The sequence below is a fragment of the Vanessa tameamea genome, chromosome 3, assembly GCF_037043105.1.
Source record: "Vanessa tameamea isolate UH-Manoa-2023 chromosome 3, ilVanTame1 primary haplotype, whole genome shotgun sequence".
NCBI lineage: Eukaryota > Metazoa > Arthropoda > Insecta > Lepidoptera > Nymphalidae > Vanessa > Vanessa tameamea.
In genome coordinates, this window is record NC_087311.1 from 12,265,768 (window position 1) to 12,289,993 (window position 24,226).

The 24,226-nt window shown below is 35.7% G+C and overlaps 5 protein-coding genes across 6 annotated transcripts; 3 read left to right on the forward strand and 2 right to left on the reverse strand.

Annotated features, from left to right (window-relative positions):
• The first annotated feature begins 131 nt into the window (after positions 1-131).
• On the forward strand, positions 132-725 carry LOC113397528 (copper transport protein ATOX1). The gene is made up of 2 exons (XM_026635919.2): positions 132-140; positions 224-725. Exons 1-2 carry the CDS (start codon positions 132-134, stop codon positions 431-433), a joined length of 219 nt encoding a protein of 72 aa, XP_026491704.1. The 3' UTR covers positions 434-725.
• On the reverse strand, positions 599-3,295 carry LOC113397269 (POC1 centriolar protein homolog A-like). The gene is made up of 7 exons (XM_026635547.2): positions 3,039-3,295; positions 2,745-2,963; positions 2,339-2,664; positions 2,170-2,254; positions 1,965-2,084; positions 1,752-1,880; positions 599-1,501 (listed from the first exon to the last, which is right to left on the reverse strand). The coding sequence occupies exons 1-7, from the start codon at positions 3,171-3,173 to the stop codon at positions 779-781; spliced, it is 1,737 nt and encodes a 578-aa protein (XP_026491332.1). The 5' UTR covers positions 3,174-3,295; the 3' UTR covers positions 599-778.
• A 253-nt stretch (positions 3,296-3,548) lies between these two features.
• LOC113397164 (exportin-5) lies at positions 3,549-13,185 on the forward strand. Of its 2 annotated transcripts, none has more exons than XM_026635389.2 (21): positions 3,549-3,639; positions 3,880-3,945; positions 4,146-4,291; positions 4,389-4,548; positions 4,695-4,913; positions 5,599-5,769; positions 5,918-6,082; positions 6,253-6,381; positions 7,049-7,291; positions 7,664-7,794; positions 7,965-8,106; positions 8,261-8,444; positions 8,766-8,929; positions 9,645-9,812; positions 9,888-10,388; positions 10,489-10,717; positions 10,905-11,053; positions 11,166-11,321; positions 11,558-11,770; positions 12,170-12,343; positions 12,691-13,185. In XM_026635389.2, exons 3-21 carry the CDS (start codon positions 4,161-4,163, stop codon positions 12,844-12,846), a joined length of 3,585 nt encoding a protein of 1,194 aa, XP_026491174.2. In that variant the 5' UTR covers positions 3,549-3,639; positions 3,880-3,945; positions 4,146-4,160; the 3' UTR covers positions 12,847-13,185. The 2 variants fall into 2 exon arrangements, with proteins under 2 accessions (XP_026491174.2, XP_026491173.2); XM_026635388.2 differs by having other exon boundaries at positions 3,599-3,789.
• A 109-nt stretch (positions 13,186-13,294) lies between these two features.
• Leurs (Leucyl-tRNA synthetase) lies at positions 13,295-19,040 on the reverse strand. The gene is made up of 12 exons (XM_026635308.2): positions 18,921-19,040; positions 18,522-18,731; positions 18,045-18,416; positions 17,325-17,569; positions 16,328-17,226; positions 15,987-16,245; positions 15,542-15,906; positions 15,204-15,472; positions 14,626-14,880; positions 14,205-14,405; positions 13,650-13,884; positions 13,295-13,531 (listed from the first exon to the last, which is right to left on the reverse strand). The coding sequence occupies exons 1-12, from the start codon at positions 18,921-18,923 to the stop codon at positions 13,326-13,328; spliced, it is 3,519 nt and encodes a 1,172-aa protein (XP_026491093.2). The 5' UTR covers positions 18,924-19,040; the 3' UTR covers positions 13,295-13,325.
• A 912-nt stretch (positions 19,041-19,952) lies between these two features.
• Positions 19,953-24,226, forward strand: LOC113397124 (DNA-(apurinic or apyrimidinic site) endonuclease). The gene is made up of 6 exons (XM_026635287.2): positions 19,953-20,133; positions 20,813-21,692; positions 21,925-22,086; positions 22,748-23,314; positions 23,410-23,590; positions 23,990-24,226. The coding sequence occupies exons 1-6, from the start codon at positions 20,107-20,109 to the stop codon at positions 24,129-24,131; spliced, it is 1,959 nt and encodes a 652-aa protein (XP_026491072.2). The 5' UTR covers positions 19,953-20,106; the 3' UTR covers positions 24,132-24,226.

Consider the following 24,226-nt stretch of genomic DNA (forward strand, 5'->3'; position numbering starts at 1 on the left):
ACTGTAACTTACGTTGAGTCTCAAACCTTAGATAAATATATTACATTTTATCTTATTATTGATAAGTTTATACTTATACCGCTTTAGATTAGTCTTTAATATTTTGCCTAAGAGTTAAGGTGCCCTCTACGATGTCTTCGGTAAGGTTTTTACTGTACATATTAAAATATGTTTGTTTACGTCATTTCTTATTTTATTATAAAACCTATAACTTATTTCACAGACTCATATATTCAACGTTGAAATGACTTGTGAAGGGTGTTCAGGTGCTGTCGAGAGAGTACTAAACCGATTAAAAGGCCAAGGAGTGGATAACATCTCAATTTCATTACCAGATCAAAAAGTTATAGTAACTTCAACTCTGAGTGCAGATCAACTGCTTGAAGTAATAAAGAAAACAGGGAAAAAAACCACATATGTTGGAACACAATAAAAATAGTAACTCTAATAATGGCAAGTTGAGAGTGTATAAAGTATATGTTGAACAATGAAACCAACTATTAATCAAAGAAATATGTTATATGTTTATACCCTACCATGTAATTTATTGTTTAAAGTGGATAGTTGTTTATAAGTATATTTTATTGTTATGTTTTAAAAAGGTATACATTTTCTTTTTTGTATTATAACTTTGATGCAGCTTTACATCATTTATGGGTATTAATGATTGAATGTCTAAAGTGTATGAGCCAGTATTTTTATGAATAAATACTTTATTTTTTATATATTTATAATTTCATTTTTCATAATATATTATCAGAAACATATACAATAAGTATTAATTATTGTTGGTTATGACATCTTCGAGTGAATTAAGTCTTAAGTCAACAATGTCCACTGCTTCATGAAGAGCATTCAAATGATCAACAATGGCATTTACAGTTGGTAGTATATCAGCACAGTCACATTCCTTTATTTTACTTATCCCACTTACATAAGTTTTATTTAAAGTCTTAATTTTTTTAATAAGTGGCTCATGTAAGTGTGTTTCATTTTGACTGATAGTTTTAAAGCCACTATTGAGAGGAAAACTTCTTTTACGTCCAACCCATTCTATAGTGCCACTAGTGTAACAAACATCATCATTTCCAAGCTTGATCATACCAAATATGTCTTCATCATTTTTATCAGTTCTGGTAGATTTATTATGAATGGATGGTATTGTATATGTGGCAGGACTTGGTGGTGTACGTGGAATATGACTAATATGTCCTACACTGTATGAAGAATATTCACCGGACTGATCTTCTCCATGACGTTGCATGTTTGAATTATCATCAATTCTTGCAGAATTATTTAAAGGTGCAAAAGTGAGTCGTGAAGAACCTTGATTCTGACTTTGTTGACTTGACTCAATCATAGTGCCATGTGCATTAGGTGCACTTTCTTGCAAATTGTGATTAAATGAATCAACACTTAATTCTGGCACATTATCAATATGCACAAAAGTAGTCACAGGATACTTTGTACTATGATAGCATTGATACCAAATCTTCACACCCTATTTGGTGGATTAATTTTATTATTTTTTAATCATACTTTAAAACTGTCTATAGATGAATATTTTTAGTAAAGTCACAATTATCTCTGAACTCTAGTTTTTGAAGTTCTATGGCATAATTTGTTTTGATCTTTCCCAATAACAGTTCCTGAATAAAATGGACAATCATGTTTCTTTTACTTATTTACAAAAACATGGTGTTACACTAGTTACTAATAAAACTAAACTACTGCTATCTCTTTTTGATAACTTGGGTTCTATCCTTTTTTAATAAACTAACTTTAGAATTATGTGACCTAGATGTTGACACTGCATTTTGTTCAACATTTTCCTTTGCTTCACCATCAAGTTCAGTGAAAATAGTTCTCCAAATAAAAACCTAAAACAAATAAGCACAACAAAAGTTACACAATCAGGAAGCTTAGAAAAATAATGAGTTATTTATAAGTAAAAAGACATTAACCAATTTATCATCACCAGCAGAAGCAAAACTTTTTCCACTTGGAGAAAATGCAACAGCATTTACTGGACCGCTGTGACCACTTAGTGTAAATATTGGGTGTCCTTCCAACAAATCTAAAATCTGTAAGGAATAAAGAATATAAGATGTCAAAATTGTGTAACATATATGTAAAAATATATTAGTCTAAATAAAATTGTTAAATCACCTTCATCTTGCCATCCTTACTAGAAGTCAATATATAACTTCCACTAGGATGGAATGTCAATTGTGTTATTGCATCACTGTGGATACTGAAATACAAAACCATAACAATATTTAATTATTTTAAATTGATCAAGATTTTAGACCTTTCTTACAATAATATACATAAATACCTATAATACTGTACAAGATTATGGGTTCTGATATCATAAAGTTTCACATTTCCATGTGATGTGCCAACAGCGATGTAACACCCAGATGGATGCCATGCCAAATACATCCCATGGCCTTTCTGGTCTTTATATGTATGTATACATTCTCCACTGTCAGGGTTCCATAGTCTTGTTGTCTTGTCATCTGAGCAGGAAGCTATAATAGATCCATCATGAGACATACAAGCTCTTCGAACCCAGTTTGTATGCCCTACAAATGATGCCAGGAATTTATGCTTCTCACTTGACCATAATTTTACTATTTTGTCATCCGATGCAGTTACTATCTATAAATGTAGTACAAAAGTTTTTTAATTTGAATGTATTTTATGAATTCATTAATAAAAGTGTTTAAAGTCAGTCTTACCTTGGACCCATCCGGACTAAATTGGACAGAGCGAACTGTCTGAGAATGAGCTTTGAACATTCCTGTGCTTCCAGTAACTGTCGGAACCCAAAGCCTGACAGTTTTGTCACGGGATGCTGAAGCCATATATTTACCAGATGGCGAAAAAGTTACATCCATTACAGCTTCATCATGGCCTTGAAATCTATAACTTCTCATCGTACCACGCAGATCCCAAAGCTAAAACATTATGGTTTATAACTGTATAAGTTACGATATAAAAAGTACATATATAATAATTTATTATATACCAACCAGAACGCTATTATCCATAGAACTACTAGCTAATTGTTTTTCATTGGGATTGTAGAATAAAGCTGTAATACTGTTGCGATGTCCTTTTAATTGTTTTTCTAACGATGGTTCCAAGTTTGTAATATTGTTATTCATTTTTATAGTCGAAAATGTATGTTTACGTTAACAGGTTAACGGTAAGCTTACAATTCATCCGAGTTCAAATTTTATTTAACAACTTGAACTAAGAAAATTCAAACTGACAAACTTGTTATTCAAAACAAATGCCATAGACATTAGACATGATAGACTTAAGACTATTATCTCTTAGTTAGCGATTATCTGATTCGACCTTACTTTTTTTAAATATTTTAATAAAAAGTAGTACTGCCATGATTTTCCTTAGTATTTTTTTTCTGAATATGACCAATTCGATTTTTCTTTAAATATTGCATCCCAGTGTTTGCATAAGAAAAATAATAAAACAATTGCAAAATAATACTTAAACAATGTCGGTATATTGGCGCTTCGCATTGTATCTAGGTATCTGTGCAAGAATTTAAGAAAATAAGATTGGTTATGGACTTGGTCAATTTTCAGAAACATTTTTGTGCCACACGAGGTATTTCTTATGTTTTGAATGTGGATTTTATGTTCTTTTGCAATTTAGCTTAAATAGTTTGACAATTTTATTGAGTCATAAGTTCTATATATTATTCTGAATCAATAAATAACGTTAAAGTTCCTTAACATGTGATAATTATTTTTTGAGGTAGTTGTTCACGACTAAGACCGGGTGTATGCCATTAAAATGATCGTATAGTTTAAACATAGAACCTTGATTTATTGTATTCAATTTCAGAATAAAAACTTATTGAATATGAAGTGAAAGAATATTCTATGGGGATAAATTCAACAAACATAGTAGGTACGTAAACATTACCAGCTGTGCGAATAATTCAAACAAAACATTTCATCATAATAATACAATTTGCTCTATTTAAATATTATTCATTAGTTTAATTATATTTTTTAGCAAAATATTACAACAAAGACTTCTTAAAAACTGTTGTTTTTTTATTCCATATATGATATATGTATGTAATTAATTTTCTACATTGTATTTAGCAATATCAAGCTACAATGAATGTCGGAGCATTTGGAGAGAGGGAGGTGGCTCTCATTGCTGATGAACTGAGCCGTGCTGTGGAACTTACTCTTAACCCCACAGTAGCACATGATGCAAGGAAACAGGCTTACACCGCTTGTGAGAGGTAGAATAGCAAAAGAAATATTTTTCGTAATATTATAATTTCTAAATATTCAAAAGCATTTTTAACAGTTTCTAATTGTCATAAACAAACTCTTTAGTTTCAAGGAGAATTCACCATGGTGTGCTCAGGCAGGTCTGATACTTGCTAGTGGAGCCATGTATTCACCGGTTGTAAAACATTTTGGACTACAATTGATGGAACATACAGTGAAGTATAGATGGACTCAAATAACTCAAGCGGAAAAAATATTTATCAAGGTAATTTTATAATTACACAATTATTTTATTCATAAATACCAGAGATTGTATAGCTTGTAAAAATTAAAGTTAATGGATGTTGTTGAAACAATTACCGCAATCCTTAATTTATATCTCAATTTAAGTGATATACAAATTTTTTTCAGGAAAATGCAATGAAGTTACTTTATATGGGTGGATGGGAAACTGCACATTTAAATGATGCATTAGCTCGGGTTATCGTCGAGATGATTAAACGAGAATGGCCCCAGCAATGGCCAACACTGTTGGCAGAACTAAGTGATGCTTGCAGTAGGGGTCATCTTCCCACTCAGATTGTACTTCATGTATTCTTAAGACTGGTAGAGGATGTAGCTACATTACAGGTTTGTTAATGTAATTATTATATATCAATTGTATATCTGCCAGTTTCTAAAATGATAAGCAATGTCTGAATCACTAACCCAACTAAATATAAAATTTAATTTCATTATCAGCTATTATAAACAATTGCTATACCAATTAGATAAAACTCCAATTAGTTTATCTAATTCTATTCTGTGTGTACCACTGAAAGTGAAGGTTAGATATGTAGCCATTTCTATGCGGTTTCCAATGCACAGACTCCAAATAGAAATAATAGGATAATTGAAATGACCTGTATTTTATAATTCATATTTAAAATCTTGTAAATGCACAAATTATCAATAAATCTCTTTAAAAGCTTTACTGCATAGTTTTTACGGTACTGACCTAATACAAAATGATAGGAGCAATTTATTTTATATAAATATTATCATTATCTTTGTAACTATATAATATCCAACTAAGAGAATTCATTTCACTAGATGATAACATAACATGTTAATATTAATATACTTTATTGTACACCACAAACAAAAATACAGAAATCATAGGATTAAACAAAAAAAAAAAAACAAATAGAAATAATGCTCAAAACAAAAATAAAATAACATCATCAATCTTTACTTTCAATTTTTAATTTAATATCCTACAAAGGTGCTCAATGTTGTAGATTTTAATAATTAGCAAACCATACTTTTATTTAAGACACTAGAACAGCACCAGCGTAGGAAGGATATTTACCAAGCCTTGACTAGTAACATGGCAGAAATATTTGCTTTCTTTATGCGTCTCATTGAGCTGCATGTTCAAGAATTTAGAGAGAAGACTGCTGCAGGGGATTACGCTGGTGCATCAAGCAATGGTAGAGTTGTTCAGGTAAACAAGTAAACAATATTTACTCAGCATGAATTCCTTAACATCATCTTTGCCTTTTAGTGGTTGGTTATCCAATTACATTATAACTCAAATTCTTTTTTTATAATCGATCGTACTTTGTAAATTTTTATTATGCAAATGTTTTCAGGTTGTGTTGTTAACATTAACCGGTTTTGTTGAGTGGGTATCAACAAATCATATTGTAACAAATAACGGGCGACTGCTACAAATCCTTTGCATTTTGCTTAGTGATGACGTTTTTCAACTATCAGCTGCGGAGTGTTTGCTGCAAGTCGTGAACAGGAAGGGTTCGGTGAGTATTGTTTTTTATTTCTTATGTGCCGATTTTTTAAAAATCACAAGTTTCTGTTATCGAATAAATTGAATTATTTTTTAAAGAATTTTTGATTAATTCTTATTTTATTACCATATTTATTCAATTAATTTAACATAAACTACATTAATTTTATTTCTTGTTTCTAGACAAAAGAACGTAAACCATTAATGATATTATTTAGTGAAGACGCAATCTCATGCATTCACCGCGCCGCGCTGCAGAGCATTGCCGCGGTCGATGAATCCCACTACTTGTTCCTAAAGAAGCTCTCACAGGTTTGTTGGAAATAGTAACATACATACATACATACATGCATACATACATACATACATACATACATACATACATACATACATACATACATACATACATAAATAATATAAAACTACACTTATTATATGAAACATAATTAAAACACAAATCAAAACATATGAATCCATGGTTTTTACAAACACATCAATATCTATATGTGTCCTTTTATAAATTAAATATTATCTGTTTGTAATGTAGTTGCTATCAAGAGAACTAACAAAAGAAACTCATGGTTAAAATACATTAAATCAGAAACTACACAGTATTACTTTATTCTATATGATGTAATCACATTTACTCAACTTGTTTTTTAAATCTAAATAACCTGTATTAAGTAATATTTTTTATTTATATTTTTTTAATTGATTACAATTTACATGCATAGAAAATAGTACATTATGTGGATTTAATATAATACAAATACCTTGAACTTGAGCAAGGATGTATTAATTTCGATAAGTTGAAAACGTTGAAATAGGGCAAACTATACAGTTTAATATAAATAATATGTTGTGGATATACATAGTGTTTTTATCTCTATTTTCTTACAAATGTTCAATTTGTCTTAATTTTGTTATGTATTGGTTTTCAAGAGAAAACACTGTATATTTATGTTGTATATTTCTTTAGGTACTAGCTGGACTTGCTCAACAGTTGACATCTCTCTGGAACTGCACCACAAGTGTGGAATCTTGGCTCCCAGTTCTCTTAGAGACAATGTTGCTACTGACATCACACCCATCACTTACATTGGCTCAAACCGCAAACTCCGTATGGCTGGCTTTCCTTAAACATGAACAAATATCAAAATTACCACATGTACTGGCAATGGTTCCAAGGTGGTTACAAGCGGCTGCACCAAAAATTCTCAAGGTATATCAATGTTTTTATAATAGTCAGAAGTCTACCTTTCAATGAACTATTAAACTGTCATTATATGACCTCTAAATAAAGAAAAAAAAATGTTTGTGCCTCTGTTATCGAAATTCTCCCACTTATTAAATTACTGATGCATTTAACAAATTTATTTTAACACATATCTCTCGAAGTATGTGAATTTTATTAATTTAAATTTTTATAATAAAATATGTAAGAAAAAAATAGTTATCGAAGTGCTCACATTAATATTTTATATAATAGGTAATTTTTTTAGAATTACTTATGTCTGTATGAAATTTATAAAATGGTCGTTACAGACAAGTTTAACTGAAAGTGGTTTAACAATAAACCGATGAATGTTTTTAGGTGACATACCCGTCGTCACGAGCGAGCGGTCTAACTGACGCGGTTGCCTACGCTTGCATGGACTATGATAGTGAGCAAGAGTTTGCTATTTTCTTCAGCCGCAGTCGAACTGAAATGCTTGAAAGTTTTAGGTGAGCATACTTAATGAATACAATTGGACCATGTTGTGTAACCACTTTTATTAGAGCTTCTGTGTGTTGGTATATTTCGGCGCAGCACAGTCCAATATATATCAATTAAATTCAATTGCTGATGAAATTGAATATTATGCTTGATTCGCATAATAACAATTTGTTTGCAGATATTGTATGATAGCAGCGCCGCTAGTCACATGGGCATTTGTTGAACAATGGACGCAGACAGCACTAGACAAGGTGGATTCCTGTCCACTGCAACTAGACGTAACGCACCCCTTACATGTGGAGTGGGAGGCATTAGCTCAGGTATGGCGACAGTCGTATAAAAATAAACAATAGAACTCCTATATTGAATCGTGACAAAAATCATGATCATCAAGATTTACTTAATCATTCAAGTTATGATAAATATTTTATAAACATGTATGTACAAATGAATATGCATTAAAAATTGTTTCAGGTCCTAGACGTAGTCCTATCGCGGCTACTGCAGGCGGAGCCGCGGCCAAATGTAGCGGAGGGCCTTCGGCTGCTACAGCGCTGCGTGGCCAGCGAGCCTCGCGCGCCGCTCATACTATCGCTCCTGCTGTCCTTTATCTCGGCGCTCTTCGTCTTCCTCAGTTGCGCCTACAGTCAGCTCGCCGGTAAGTGAGATCCCCCATCTCTCTTGTCTACTCACAAAAAGCAACACGACTGAACTCAATAAAAGGCTATCTATGATAACGAAGGGCAAAAGAAAGCAAATTTAGGATCATGTGGCAGAAAATCAAAATCAAAAAATTCTTTATTCAAGGAGACTCATAAAAGCACTTTTGAATCGCCATGTTACGGTGTAGAATTAAACGCAATGTTACCACCGGTTCGAAAAGTATATTCTACAAAGAGGAACCGACAAGAAACTCAGTAGCTACTCTTTTCACCAATTTAATTTATGAAATGATACAAAAGTGAGCTGATGTGCGTAGGTCCGGGCGTGGGATCGGCGGGCGCCGAGCTGCTGCCGCGCGTGCTGGACAAGATCTTTAAGGCGCTCGTGTACGAGGGCACGCCGCCCGAGGGCCGCGCCACGCGCAACGTGAAGAACGTGCGCCGCCACGCCGCCGGCCTGCTCGTCAAGCTCGGCTCCAAGGTACGCGACGTCCCACTCTCAAGAGACCGGCCACCTACGCCACTAGTGTGTGCGCAAACAGACACTACTTACAGGACCGACAGCTTTACGTGGTTCCCGGGACACTGGAATCTACACACTTTCGACTTCCAGACCCGGAGTCTTATTAAGTATGTGTCGATAGAAAACCCAATCATTTTTTATTGGTCTGACCTGGAATTTGAACCCAGGACCTCGGAACCTTATATCTAGCCACTAGTGAGCATATGGGCCACCTGATGGTAAATGGTCACCACCGCCCATAGCCAATGGCACTTTAAAAAATATTAACTGTTCCTTAAATTGCCAATGTGCCACCAACTAAGATGTTATGTCCCTTGTGCCTGTAGTTAGACTGGCTCACTCACCCATCAAACCGGAACACAACAATACAGAGTAATGCTGTTTGGCGCTAGAATATCTGATGAATGGGTGGTACCTACCCAGACGGGCTTGCAAAAAACCCCCCCTACCACCAAGTAAATATCACAATAGTAGTAGTTTTGCAACACCTTTCTGTTGAAATGGCATGGTTCTATTCTACTCTGCTAGAAACCACTTCTTAGGTAAAGATTACTTTAAGTTACGATCTACTGCATTTATGGAAAGGCTGTATTTTTTTTCGTCATATGGTGATTTGAGAAATATAACACAGAAAAAAAAATCCGGCATTAACTATATTTTTTCTTCCATACAGTTTCCATTGTTACTCTTGCCTGTGTTTGGACGTCTTCACGAGTTATGTCAAACAGCTCTTGCACGCCCCGACCTTAGTGCCGTTGAGAGTGTTACATTACAAGAAGCCCTCCTGCTAGTTTCCAATCATTTTTGCTGCTATGAACGACAAAGTGCCCTCGTCGCCCAGGTAAATTTCTCATTCCGAGTAATAATACACCACTCGTTTTGTAATTCTTCTTCATGTGCTCCTCTAATTCGCCAGGTACTCGGCGACTGCAGAGAGCGATGGGCGGCTCTGAGTCCCCACTTGCAATCCGCAGCGGGCCTGGCGCGCCTCGTGGGGCTAGACGCACCCCCGACCGACGACGACCCAGAACGAGCTCAAGCGCGTCGCACGCTGCTACACGCACTCATGCTCACTCTGGGCGTCGTGAAACGCACTCAAGTACCCGCCGACCCGGACAAAGCGTCCCGGGGAGGGTTCAGCGCGGGCGTCACTGCGTCCGGGAACCCGGTGTGGCGCAACCCGTGCGGCGCCCACGTGCTGCCGCTGTTCCCCGCGGCGCTGGCCCTGGCGCGCGCGCTGCACGAACTGCACGCGCCGCAGGCCGCCGCGCTGCGACACGCGGCGCACGCGCGCGCGCTGCAGCCGCCGCCCGCCGAGCGCCGCAACTTGCTGGGCTTGCGGGACGACGCGCCTCCTGCGCCGCTCGCGACGCCACAGGATAGAATGCAGAATCTGCTGCACACGCTTCACGACAATGTAAACTTGATATTCACTTTATAACAATATTTATACTATTTAAGTAAGAATATAACGTAGAGAGAACAAAGTAAACGAACCCAGTGTGTCGTATCGGTAGGTGTGTCAGCTGGTAGGCGCGGCGGCGGCGTCCCTGGGCCGCGAGTTGTTCAGCGCGGCGGGACTTGCGCGCGCTCTGGCGGCTGCGCTGCTGGCGGCGCCCGAACGTCTGCCCGACCATTGGCTGCGGCGTGTGCTGCGCGCGGCCCTGCGCCCGCTGCTGCTGCACTGTCCGCCCGCACATTACGCCGACGTTGCGCTGCCGCTGCTGCAACATCTTGCACCACTCAGTTAGTACTTTAGCCGCATTTATAAAAAAAAATCTCGATATTATGATTAAGTTTTAAAAAATAAGTAATATTTAACTAAAAACTCTCAAAGTAACAATTTTGTTGTTAATTTAAAAGCAGTGATAATAATGACTCATTATAAACAATCATACACAAATTAAGACTTAACTCTTATTGAATATTCCAGTGCTAGTTCACCTAAACCAACGCTGGGAATATGTAACGTCGCTATATGAATCCGGAAAGCTTGAGGAAGAAGGCGGCAGCGAATCTCAAGAGGTCCTTGAAGACATGCTTGTGAGACATTTGACGAGAGAACATTTAGAACTACTCAAGGTTACTCTTTATTAATTTTTGTTGAGAATCTATATTAATATTTCATGTTATATTTACCAAATAATAATAAAAATTGATACAAAATTCAATAATGTGTGTATCATATTTGTAGGTGTCTCTTGTGGAAGGTGGTATGAGCGCGGAACCCTCGACAGACATGGATGACGAAACTCCTCCGACGAACCCGGGTCGCGCGCCCGAGCAAGTCTCGGAACTCGGCGCCATCATACTCGCTGACCCGATCGCAGGTCCGGCCGTGTTGCACACCGTGAGTCTTATCATATTTACGGTCTAAAGTACATTATAACGCTTCCAACCCACAATCCCAAAATTTGTTTTGGATTTTTTTATCACTAATTTGTAATATATTTATTCCCAATTCAACACTAAGTCACTGCTTTTCGTTTTATATTTTTTTATAATAAATAAAATGTGTTCTACTTTTTTAAATATGTATTAAGTAAAAAATTATAGACTACATATTTATATTAAAAATAACTACAGATTCTTCGTGCTCTAACATGGAATGACTCCACCTCGTCGCTACGCGCATGCGCCCTGGCGTTGCCGGCACTGCGCGCGGCGCTGGGCGCCACGGGTGGCGCGGCGCTCGGCAGCAACGAGGCGTCGGGCGCGCTGGCCGCCGTGCTGCACGCGTTGCGTCTGCACGGCCAGCACGACGCCAACCAGGCCGCGCTGCTGGCGCTCGCAGTACAGGTGAGCCAGCCGTTGTGGGCACTTTCCTCTATCATAATTGTAATCGTACTCCAATGACCAGGACCGGATTTAACGATCTTGAGCCCTTGGTGGAGTTGAGGAGTGAAGTTGAGGAGTGGAGGAGTGGAGGCCCCGAATTATTTTACAAATTAAATCAATGTTTTCATTTTTGTCAGTTACTCTATGTAGCATTAACTTATAAAACAGCAATTAGTACTATTATTATAATTTGACTATATTCAAATATCTATATTACATTCAAATGTTAACTCATCGAATTTATGTGAATCTATCTTGTGAAGGCCCCAGGGCAGTTGTCCTGGTTGCACTCTCATAAATCCTTCCCTAGCAGTGATTACTCGATCCATGACATATGAATATTATGCTGCTTTTATCCAGACGTACGAGGCTCTGCGGCCGCGGTTCCCGGGCGTAATAGGCGTGCTGCGCGCCATCCCCGACGTGGACGCGCATGACCTGCAGCGTCTGGACGACAAGCTGACCGCGCAACCCAACAAGCCCGCCAAAATAGACAAGAGCAAACGAGACCTCTTCAAGAAAATCACCTCACGGGTTAGTGTCCTCTTCATTACAAATATTGCTTCGTGATCATGAAGTCTAAGCAAATAATTAATAATTTTGTACACCATTCAAATAATTTAAATAAATAATTAACCTTCTATGACTACATTATAAATTAATTTATTTTAATCAATTATATATATATGATTTGACGATTTGCTACATAGACATATTAATCATGAAGCTTATTATCTTTACTTATGTGAAATTTTGTCATAATACTTAAATTCATCAATAAATAATAATTGTGGTAATGTTTGTTTTGTTAAGTAAATATGCCACTCTACGATACTCTACTATTAAATAATATCATTTTATTATTCATTACTTTGTTTCAGTTGATCGGACGAAACGTAGGACAGCTATTCAAGAAAGAAGTTTTTATACTAGATTTACCCACTATGCACATACCGAAAGAAAAACCTCGAAGTGCAGTCGAAGCTACTGAAGGCGCCGGACTAGAAAATCTATTCAATGCGAATGCGCCAACTTAGCGAAGATATGCTCTTAACGTAATACTAGTTTTAAATTCTTAATTTATAAGTGGAACCACGCGAACGTAACGATTTTTTTTGTATCGGAGAGATATGCGCAATTTATAATGAAATGGTTACGTGTGTTTGAATAATAATGTATTATTTGTTTTTACATATATTTTTTACAAATAAAAAGTAAATATTGTGTTATAGCTAGCTTTTTAACTTTAGTCGTTCACGGTCGCGTGGAATCCTTGCATCAAACAATGCGCTAGCCATATCCTACTCGCAATGTAAAACATTCTTCTGTGAATAATATTCATTTATATGTTAATAAATTATATTATGAAAATTCAATCATTTTTACTTTCTTCTTTAACATCTTAAATGTATAAAATTTTCAAAATAAATGCAATAACCAAACTTTGACTGACTTGATAAGAGGGCTATGGTTATGAAAAATAAGTCATGTAAATAAATACTTATTTATTAGATTATTACTCGTAAGTATAAATTAATTGAACACCGACGTCGATGTTAGATCCGTTATCCACGATTTCTACTTTGTTAGAGTTGACGTCAACATTGAAAATTGAGCCATTCTCCAACAGTAAGCATTTAGTCAAGTAGTCACCGACAACTGGTATTTTCCGAGGTCCGAGAACTGGATCCTTGTAACGCCATAGTTTTAGCGAACTTACATCTGAAAAATAATTTAATATTGATCAAAAATATATTCAGTCGATTACAAATGAATGAAACATTTCTTTAATTCAGCAATATCGACTCATAGAAGTTGTTGTTTCTCGTCGAATACTCACCCTTAATAGCCTTGACTTCCTTAGCGACCTTGGCCTTGAGCTTAGTCACACTGTCGCCGTCGGCGAGGCCGAGCGAGAGCGTGAAGAGGCCGGAGCGCGGGCTGGGGTTGGCGAGCTCGAGCGCCACGCGCTGCTCGGCCAGGAAGCTGACGTGCGGCTGGCCCGGCGCACAGTCCTCGCGAGTTTTCTCGGGAGCGTCTGGGCTATCCGTATATTTTATTTCGATGGACTCCAGCTGAAAAAATTAAAGTTATGATTTAATAAGTGTAATCTGTTATGTAGTATTTACGATATTAGAGATAGATTTTAAGATGTGTCAAATTATATAAAAATTTAAGAATCTGCTTATGCACACTGCTCGGCAATGACAGACTCCTATAGGTTACGAGGTCATGACAACATGACCTGCGTTGCGTTGTGGTCGATTTCACACGTCATTATCATTTCACAACAGAATTTCATCTGACATATAATATCCAGACGATGTTATCTTGCACCGCTGAGTACGAGGTGACTTAAAGTGAAGAGGAAATTATAAGCATCGTGAGGCCTGACGTCGAGCGCCTGCAGCAGGTAGGGCAGGTTGTGCCGCAGCACGGCGCTCTCGTCGAAGGGCAGCGCGTCGGGCAGCGCCGCCGACCGCTGCGTCTCCCGCGCCGCCTGCACGAACGGCATCACGCGCTTCATGTACTTCTTCAGCTCCGGGATCTGAGACAGCTTCGTGGATATCGTCTTGTTGTCCGGTAGACCGTCCGGCTGGAATTAATTGGGTATGTTATTCTTTGTATCGTCATTAATTAATTCCTTTATTTTGTTGGTAATCGTGGCGCGATCTTGACGATGGTGCCCGGTTCGGTGCCCGAAGTGCTACATAAAAAAAATATGAGAAATAGCTATTTTTAGTCCTGGCAAAATCTTGTCTATTTAAAAGTAGTAGAGTTCGTCTATGTAAGTTTAAAACTTTCGTTTAACTTACCCCATTAAGTTCATCGAGGGTGGTCAATATAATGTGTTGCCACTTTGGGTACGCTTTGGCTACCCAAATAATGGCTTTGTTAGGTTTCGGCTCCGGCTTCGCAACCTCTCCTTTCTTAGGTTTTTTCGCAGCACAGTGATTCTTGAGATAGACGCGGAAGGAGTGGGCCGCTTCCATTAAGTAGTTGCTGGCCTTTACCGACACTTCATCCACTTCACCCGCTACAGGCCACTGCTCGTGAAGGATGCTTTCTTTCTGTAATTTTATAAAATATTAAATACTAGCTGAACCTGCAGCTTTACCCGCACAAAATTTATAAAACTACCCATAGCACACAAGCAGTTACCCCAAATTTTAACCCCTCGAGGGGTAAATAAAATGAAGTGGCCAATAGGACACTGCTACTTACTCAGGACTCAAGCTATCTCCATACCAAATTTCATCTAAATCAGTTCAGCGGTTTAAGTGTGAAGAAGTAACAGAGTATCTTTCGCATTTAAAATATTAGTTCATTTTGACTGTACTTATGTTACAATTTGTTCAGTTACAATATTTAAACGATTTTTTTCATAACTTACGTTGCCGAGCAGTTCCCAGACGTACTCAGCGACATGAGGACATATGGGCGACATCAACTTGGCCTGCGTGGCGACGTATCGCTGGACCAGCTCCACGTGCATTCCGCTCTCGGAACACAGTTCTCGGTACTTGTCTCTAGCGGCTTGCAGCTCAAAGAAACCGGTCTTGAGGGCCTCTTTGAATAGCATTTTATTGTAGTTGTCATCAGTTTGGTTAATTTTCGTGTTTATCTCACTCATGAATACTTTGTCATGGAAATTGTAATCACCTAAAAATCACAGTTAATGTATAATCGACGATTCTTTTAAATATTTACATGATTCGTCAAAATACCAACCGGTCCTCAAGCTCGACTTGGTGACGATGGTTTCCTTCACCCACTCGATGAACGTGTAGAGTCGGAGAATGGCCGCGTCGGCTGTGCTTTCGACAAAATTGGCATCTTCTACCGAATCGCCTGCGTCAGCAAGAGTGAGCCGCATGCCGTCCGCGCTGAACTTATCTACACTCTCAATGAGTGTTAGGAAGTTTCCATCTGATTTGGACATTTTTGCCGAATTCAACATTAAGTGACCATTAGCGCGAATCCCTTTCGGCCATTTGTCTTCCTCGTTTTGCCAGATCGCGCAATGGTTGTAAATGTAAAACGTCAAATGGTTTTGGATCAAATCTTTTCCTGATACTCTGAGGTCAACAGGGTACCTAAAATATATAATTGGATGTTAAAAAAAAATGTATTTTGAATTATATTTAAACATTAAAACATACAAAAGCTTATATACCAGAAGTGGAATGATTTTTTCATCTTGTCTAGTGCCTGTTTGGGTATTTTAGTATTTTTTGGTACAGGAGCATCTTTAAAGAAAACATAGTCCCAAACATCAATGGTCATATCATTGGGTTTTATTTTTAATTCATTTTCAGCATTGGCCCTAAATGTATTGCCCTGCAGGAAGTGGGAAATAGTATAGTAAGCATTATAAATTGTTGAGTCAGAGAGAGATTCAATGAGCCACTGTTGATCCCAAGGTAATTTTGTACCTGAAATAAAAAAAAAATTGTTTGAATGACTCATAAACTAACTAAGGTAACTTTAGGCCATTAAAGCTTTGCTTTAACTTACCTAGACCATATGTTCTGGAGCAGGCATATTCATGTAACCATTTCAGAGTAGCTTGAAAATTTTTTCTGACCTCATCATGGTAGGTGTTCATTAGCGACAGAGCTTTTTCTGCTTGAGCCTTCCATTCCTCATTACCATAATCAAGATACCACTGATTACAAAGGGCCACAACACATTCATCTCCTGATCTTGATATAATCGTCTTTTCTGGTTCGTAATAAATAGCAGCACCCTTTTGTTCAATCAATTTCGTTTGCACTTTTTTCTTAACATCTTGAATCTTTGAACCTTTAAACTCACCAACCAACAGAACACCATCATAGAAACCTTTCAGGTACACCATTTCTTTGGCTTGTAATAATTTGTCCTTATCATTCTGACTTTGTATTTTTAATTTATCATAAACATAAATTGCAGAGAGATTTCCAAACTCTGGAATTTCGAGTATTGGTATAGGTTTGTATGGAAGGACCATTTCATCAGTAATACCATACTTCTCTCTAAAAGCTGGTTTCTTTTGCAGGTCGACAAAAGCTGCATAGTCGTCCGGAGAATCGGAGATAACACTTGTTACTATGCCAGTACCTTTATCTTCTTTAACTGTCAACATTGGTAGTGAGTATATCTTTTCATAGCATGTGGCTGGGGATTTAAGAGCGATACCTAAAAGATCCTGACCAACAAATTCTTTGAGTATTTTAAACTCTCCATCTTTTTCAGTAAAACCTTGATAGCTCATGTTTCTTGCTGCTCTTTTGGTGCAAATGAAAATACCATCATTGACAGTTTCAAAAGCAATGTATTTGATGTCAGGATGAACCCAACAGTTGGTTTGACCATACATAGTCTCTGGTCTCAAAGTTGCTGCTACAAAGCTTATATCTTTTCCTTCTAATGATCTGAAATTTCAATAGTTATAATATATTTCACCAATTTTTCAAAACAACCCTAACATTAGTTTTATCATGATAAACACAATATAATTATAAATACTTACTTAAAAATGTTTGGTAGAGGTTTTAATACCTCCATATTGATGAGGGTATATTCCTGCGGGCCTGCACCTTCTCCAGTGCTTCGATCATGGTCCATGCACGGTTGTTTGTCCAATGGCGAAAAAATTGTGTAACGTTTACCATACATAATTTTGTTACGTTCTTTAAGATGATGAAACTGCCATCTCACAAACGAATCATAAAATGGATTTGCATCCGTTGTGATAAATTTCCTACGCCAGTCAACCTTAAACAAGGGAAGAGAGATTTTATTGATACAAATTTATAAAATGACATATTGTTTGAAATATATATCTGCAGATATGAATATGAAGATGGAACCGTTTCTAAATTTTTAATTATTTTCAAAATAAAAAATATTTTGTCATACATATGTATATTAAATAAATATAAATAAATAAATATAAATATTGGACAACATCACATACATTACTCTGACCCCAATGTAAGTAGCTAAAGAACTTGTGTTATGGAAAAACAGAAGTAAGGACTGTACCACAAACACCCAGACCCAAGACAACATAGAAAACTAGTGAACTTTTTCTACATCTACTCGGCCGGGAATCGAACCCGAGACCTCGGAGTGGTGTACGCATGAAAACCGGTGTACACACTACTTGACCACGGAGGTCGTCAATTATTATAATAAAATTAACTTTATAAGTAACTTGAATTGTAATAATAAAACATATGCAACATACGTGGATACCCATCCGTTTTAAATCAGCAACAGCAAGAGGAGGAAAGTACTCAAGCCAATGACTCTCATCTGCAAACTTCTTAATTTCCTCTTCAGGTACACCAATACTCTGCATTATCTGCCACTGAAACTTGGCTCCACCAGTTTTGGCAACAGCCTTACTTTTTTTACCCTTACTTTTATCTTTTGGAATTATATCTGCTTGTTCCTTAACTTCCAACTCTTCATCTTCTGGAAATACCGGTGGACATCCATACAATGACATTTCCCTCTTTAGTTTATCAGCACATGCCTTTATTGGCATACCAGTGCAATGGAATCCAAAAGGAAAAAGAACTTTCCGACCCTTTAACCTATAGTATCTCGATGCAAACTGTTGACAAATAATTTAATAAATATCAAATAGATTCAATAAATATCAAATATTTCAAGATTTTCAATTTAAATATATAAAGAAAGTTTCTATAAAAAAACATGCCTCGCATTTTGAGAGGGAAAATGTATGGCCAAGATGTAAACGTCCATTCATATATGGATAAGGAAAGGTGCACATAAACTTTTCATAATGCTTTCCATCATCCGGTGCTTCCATTTCGAAGATTTTTTCCCGATCCCATCGTTCTTGCACTTTTTTTTCGATTTCTTGAAGATACTCAACCTTAAATGTTCCTTTACGATCTAAATTAGTCTGCGAATAAAAAATTAAAATATATGTTATTATTAATTATTGTATAATGTGATAACTTAAATAAATTTTACATATTTTATGAGAAAATATGTATACAATATGCTTACAAAAAACCTGTATAACCTATATGTTAAATATTTCACTTAATATGAAAATAGCAATAAGATGTTGCAAAAGAAAAGTATTTACCATTGTAAATTAAATTTCAAATTAAATCGATGAAGTTACTTTAATATTTCAAGATCGGCTCTGTAAAAAGACACGTTTAAAACTATTGAAACGTCACTCGTAAATTCCTTCGAAAGTTGACTAACACTGACAGACACTGACAAATGACACTGCCAGAGCAATGACAGCAAAGTCTGACTACCAACTCACAGATCAATTATACTCGAATTGTATTAAGTTGGCCGGTGTGATCATTTTTTGTCAATACCAGGAAGCCGATGCTTACCGGAGCTGTCACAAATAGCCAGTGTTTTCCACCCATGGTAGCTGTGTTTTGTATACCCTGCTCTTCAACAAATACTGGTCCTCTTTTCCCTGCGCGTGTCCTAATTGTTCACATATATCTTTCTCATATTCCTCACACTTCCCCATGTCTTCTTAGGTCGTTCTCCTCCCCTCCCTCCCTCACACTCATGCTCGTCATTCTTTTGGTTACGTGTGTCTCCTCTCTAAGCTCACATGTCCATACCAACTCAAACGGTTTCTTTTATTGGCGCTTCTTTCAAGCTTCCTCTTATGTCGGTATCCTGGGGTCACAGGTTGCTGTGGCTTGTCACCATTTCACCCAGCCTGAATAGGTTCGATATGTAAATATCTGCACTCCACAGGTACTCTCGCTAAGGTTATAGGTACCAGACTGGAGAGACCTTCGAAATCACAGAACATGTATTCGGTTTTGGTTCATTACGCTAACACTTATTCATCGCTACTTACGCTAAGTTTAGCGTAATAAGTACGTGTCCTATGAGATATATCTTAATATGCTAACACAACCGAAAACAAAATTGTTGGTCCAGTATAATTATATAGGTAGATAGATAAAGTAAATAAATATATATTTATTCAAATATTGTTTGAATATACCAAAATAAGTATATATAAATACTACCCTCAATACCCAATATGCGTGCGTAAAGTTTAATTTATAAAGTTGGCACTGCATATTAAGTATCCAACATTAGAAAATATACATATAAATGTCAACAAATTGGCGCCATTCGTAGCATTGTCTGTCATTGTCATAGCCGGAAATTCGTTCGCTATCGCCACCTCTCTTCGAAGACGCGCTAAGTCGCCGGTGCCGGTTAAATTACTTGTTACAAATTAAAAATATAAATAGTGTAATTTAGTGCAAACAACAGTGAAAATGGCTCCACGTACAGTTAAAGCTAAGGTAAATTCTATTTCTTTAGAGGTCTTGTATGATATTTTTAAAAACAAATTGGTAGGCATTGTTATCAACAGACATTTATACTTTCACATTCGTATTAAACTGTATGCCAATAAAAAGGTACATTTGATCACATTACAATAGTAAATTAGTTTTGGAAACAACTAAAGAATTTTCGTATTTATAGAGCAAAATTATATTTTTGCAAATTTGTATAAACACCGCGTGTTTCTGTAACGATTTTTCTATTCTTAAACTTTAAACCTCCATCCTTCCTTTGTTCCTTAAATTTTTATTTTGGGATATTATTCTGTCTTCTAATTCGAATCGGAATTTTCGAATTAATTATTAGTTTTGTTGACAAATTAATTTTGAGAAAAAATTGAACACTACCATTTTTATTTTGTAATCAATGGTTATTTTTGTTATACGTTGTTATATGAAATATTTTAAAATTATGTTTTATTTACATATTCATATGTATTTTTTAATTTATAACTAACACTTTGCCTATATGTAATAGCATATTTATTATAATATAACATACATTTTTAAATTCTGATGTAAATTTGAAGGTTAACTATAATTATATTTTTAGTTTTCTCAATATGGTGAACATTGGTTAATAAAAGTAACAAATAATTTTGCCTAATGCCTATTCTCAAATAAGTTTATTTTACAGAAAAATGCTGATGTTAAGGTGTCAGAAATTGATGCACCAAAAAAGGGACGGGGGAAAGCTAAAATTGTAGAACCTGATCTAGACTCATTAGAAATTGTAGAGGAAAAAGTTTCAGTTTCAGAAAAAAAGAACAAACATGCTAAAAATACTGCTAGTGATTATCATGAGGAAGAAACAAGTGCTACTAACAAAGAAGACAAAGCCCCACCTGCAAAGAAAGGGAGAAAGAAGAATGTTGAGGAACCTAATTCAGATTCAAACACATTTAATGGTGATAGTTCTGCAGAAGAAGATTCAGCAACGACAATTGACACTCAGAGTGAAGAGCAAAGTGAATCAAATGGACATATTGAAGATGTTCCAGTACCTTCTACAAAAGGTCGTAAAAAACCTTCAAAAAAAGAATTAGGTGAAGTAAAGCCAAAAGTAAGTGCAAGATCCAAGAAAAATACTAAACAAGAAACTGTCGACAATAACAAAGAGGAAATAATTGAAGAAAAGCCTAAAGGGAGAGGTAGAAGTCGAAAAGCACCACCAAAACCAGAGCCTGATCAGGAAGACGATGATGAAGAGGAGGCAAAGATTGAACCACCTACAATCAAAGGTAAGAAGAAAGGTCAGCAAAAAGCAATACAGGAAAAATCTTCTGATATCAAAAAAGTTACAGAAACCAAAGATGTAGAGAATGAAAATGAAGATTCTAATGAGGAAGAAAAAGATGTTGAAGAAGAGAAAATCGAGGATCCAAAAAAGAAAGGACGTAAAAATGTAGGAAAAAAGGGGCAAACTAAAGTGGAATCAGAAGACAATGATGAAGAAATCAAAGAAGTACCATCTAGCAAAAAGAAGAAAGGTGCTAAAAAAGAGGAAAAATCAAAAGGTATTAAATTAAATAACTCAATGAAATATCAAATTTAAAGTGTCAACACTTTTGTCATATAATCAATAAGATGTGTCATTTCCCTCTACCGGGAATATGAATTGGCTTTTGTTGCTTCACTATAATGTTCAACATGTTCTGTTTTGTTTTAATATCTGAGTTTAAATTAAGATCTGTCATAATTGCAAAGGTAATTTATGTATTTAGCTTGTTGATTAAATATATATTTCAGGTGATTTAAAGGATGACTCTGAAAAGGACGAAGGTGTAACTGAAACAAAGCCAAAAAGCAAACGGGGTCAGAAGAAGGTAGTCGAGAAATCAGTAGACACGGAAGAAGTACAAGACACCGGTGAACCGACAACTAAGCGTCGGCGAAAGGCTGATGATAAGGGTAACTAATTGTTGATTTTATAATTATTAATGTCATTGACAATTGTTTCGTATTAGTATGAATAAGTGTGTTTCTTTATTATTATTAAATAAACAGTTTCCAAAATATTTGTTTAATTATTTTTCTATACCTTTATAATTTATATGCTTGTAGAGGCTTCTTAAATAACTGGTATAGGTAATGTGGCCACTCTTTAAGTCAATTTATATACTAACAAGGTAAAGGTAATTTTTTTTAATGAATGTACTTTTGTGGCTTAAAATAAAGATCCTAGTTTGAAAAGCAATAATTATTTTACATTATTTAATAAGTTTAGCTGATAATATAAATTAAAACATATGGTTTTTAAGTGCAGAGATTTTAATGGTAAACTTTAGAAACTACAAGCATGGATATAAAAATTAAAGGAAGTATTATCTTATGGCAGGATTTAAAAAAAGCTTGTTTATTTTGCTTATTTTCAAGATTTATTTGTGCTGGTAATAAAGATTCCTTAATTATTTGTTTGATATACATACTAACAAAAGAAAAATTTCAGCAGTCCTTTATCTATAAAGTTGATCCAATAAATAATATCACAATGAAAATTATATTGGTAAATGGTAAGCATTTGCAAAAGCATGACACTTAAAAATTACATTACAAATAAACTTATTTTCAGCCACTGAAGATACTAAAAAGAAGCCAGCTAAATCAGCAACAGATTATCAATCAATAGATTTTTCTAATCATTCAAAGAACTCGCAGGGTAAAGAATGGAATTTTAAAATAGCGAGTTGGAATGTAGATGGGATCAGAGCATGGATGGGGAAGGATGGATTGGAGTATTTAAAATACGAAAAGCCTGACATATTGTGCTTACAAGAAGTAAAATGTTCTCAAGAAAAACTGCCTGAGGAGATTAAAAATGTTCCTGGCTATCATGCATACTGGTTGTGCAGTGACAAGGATGGCTATGCTGGTGTAGGAATTTATACAACCAAATTGGCAATTAGTGTTCAATATGGATTACAAAATGAAGAATTAGATAGCGACGGTCGAATAATAACAGCGGAATATGAACAGTTCTATTTAATATGTACCTATGTCCCTAATGCTGGTCGCAAACTGGTCACTCTCTCTAAAAGATTAAAGTGGAATGAAGAATTTCGGAATCACGTAAAATCTTTGGACAAAAAGAAACCTGTTATTATATGCGGAGATATGAATGTGGCTCATAATGAAATAGGTCTGTTTATTTATATTCATATTAATGGCATGAAGTGATATCGAAATTTAAATGAACAGGACATATTAGACAATTTAACCTGGAAATTGTTTCAGATTTAACGAATCCTAAAACAAACAAAAAGAATGCAGGTTTCACCAACGAAGAACGTTCAGGTATGACTGAGCTGCTTGGGGATGGCTTTGTTGATTTATATCGACACTACTATCCAGATAAGACTGGTGCTTACACATTTTGGAGTTACATGTTCAACAGTAGAGCGAAAAATGTTGGATGGTGAGTCAACTAATTCATATATTATTATTTTTCCAATATATCAAGTAATTGTGTAACATAACAAGGCTCTTATGAACACACTGTTATATGCTAAGGATTAAAGTGATTATCATGAATTATAGCTCTTAATAAATATATTGTTGTTTTTTTTTTCTGTATAGGGTAATTTAGAATACAGTTGGATGTTGTATTTTGCAGCATTTTTTATTACAGCATCTGTGAATCGTTCATTTTTAATAATTATCATAATTTCTATATAAATCTTATTTATTTTAAAATATAGAGACTATCAATGTACACTGGAACATAATTCAGCAATGTATCAGTTGTCAAAATAATCTGTATCAATATTGTCTTTGATCAGTTCAGCTATTTAATTACTGTTTTTTTTTATTTCAGGCGTTTGGACTACTTCATTGTATCACAGAGACTACTACCAGCACTTTGTGATACCGTGATAAGAGACAAGGTCTATGGCAGTGATCATTGTCCAATATCGCTTTTCCTCCATATCAGTAGTGCAGATAAGCCTAAAGAATAGGTGCATTAAAACTATAGAGGATTTTGATGAATATTAAAGAATATTGAACAGAAAATAATCCATTTTCATAAATCAATAAAATTGAACGAACATTT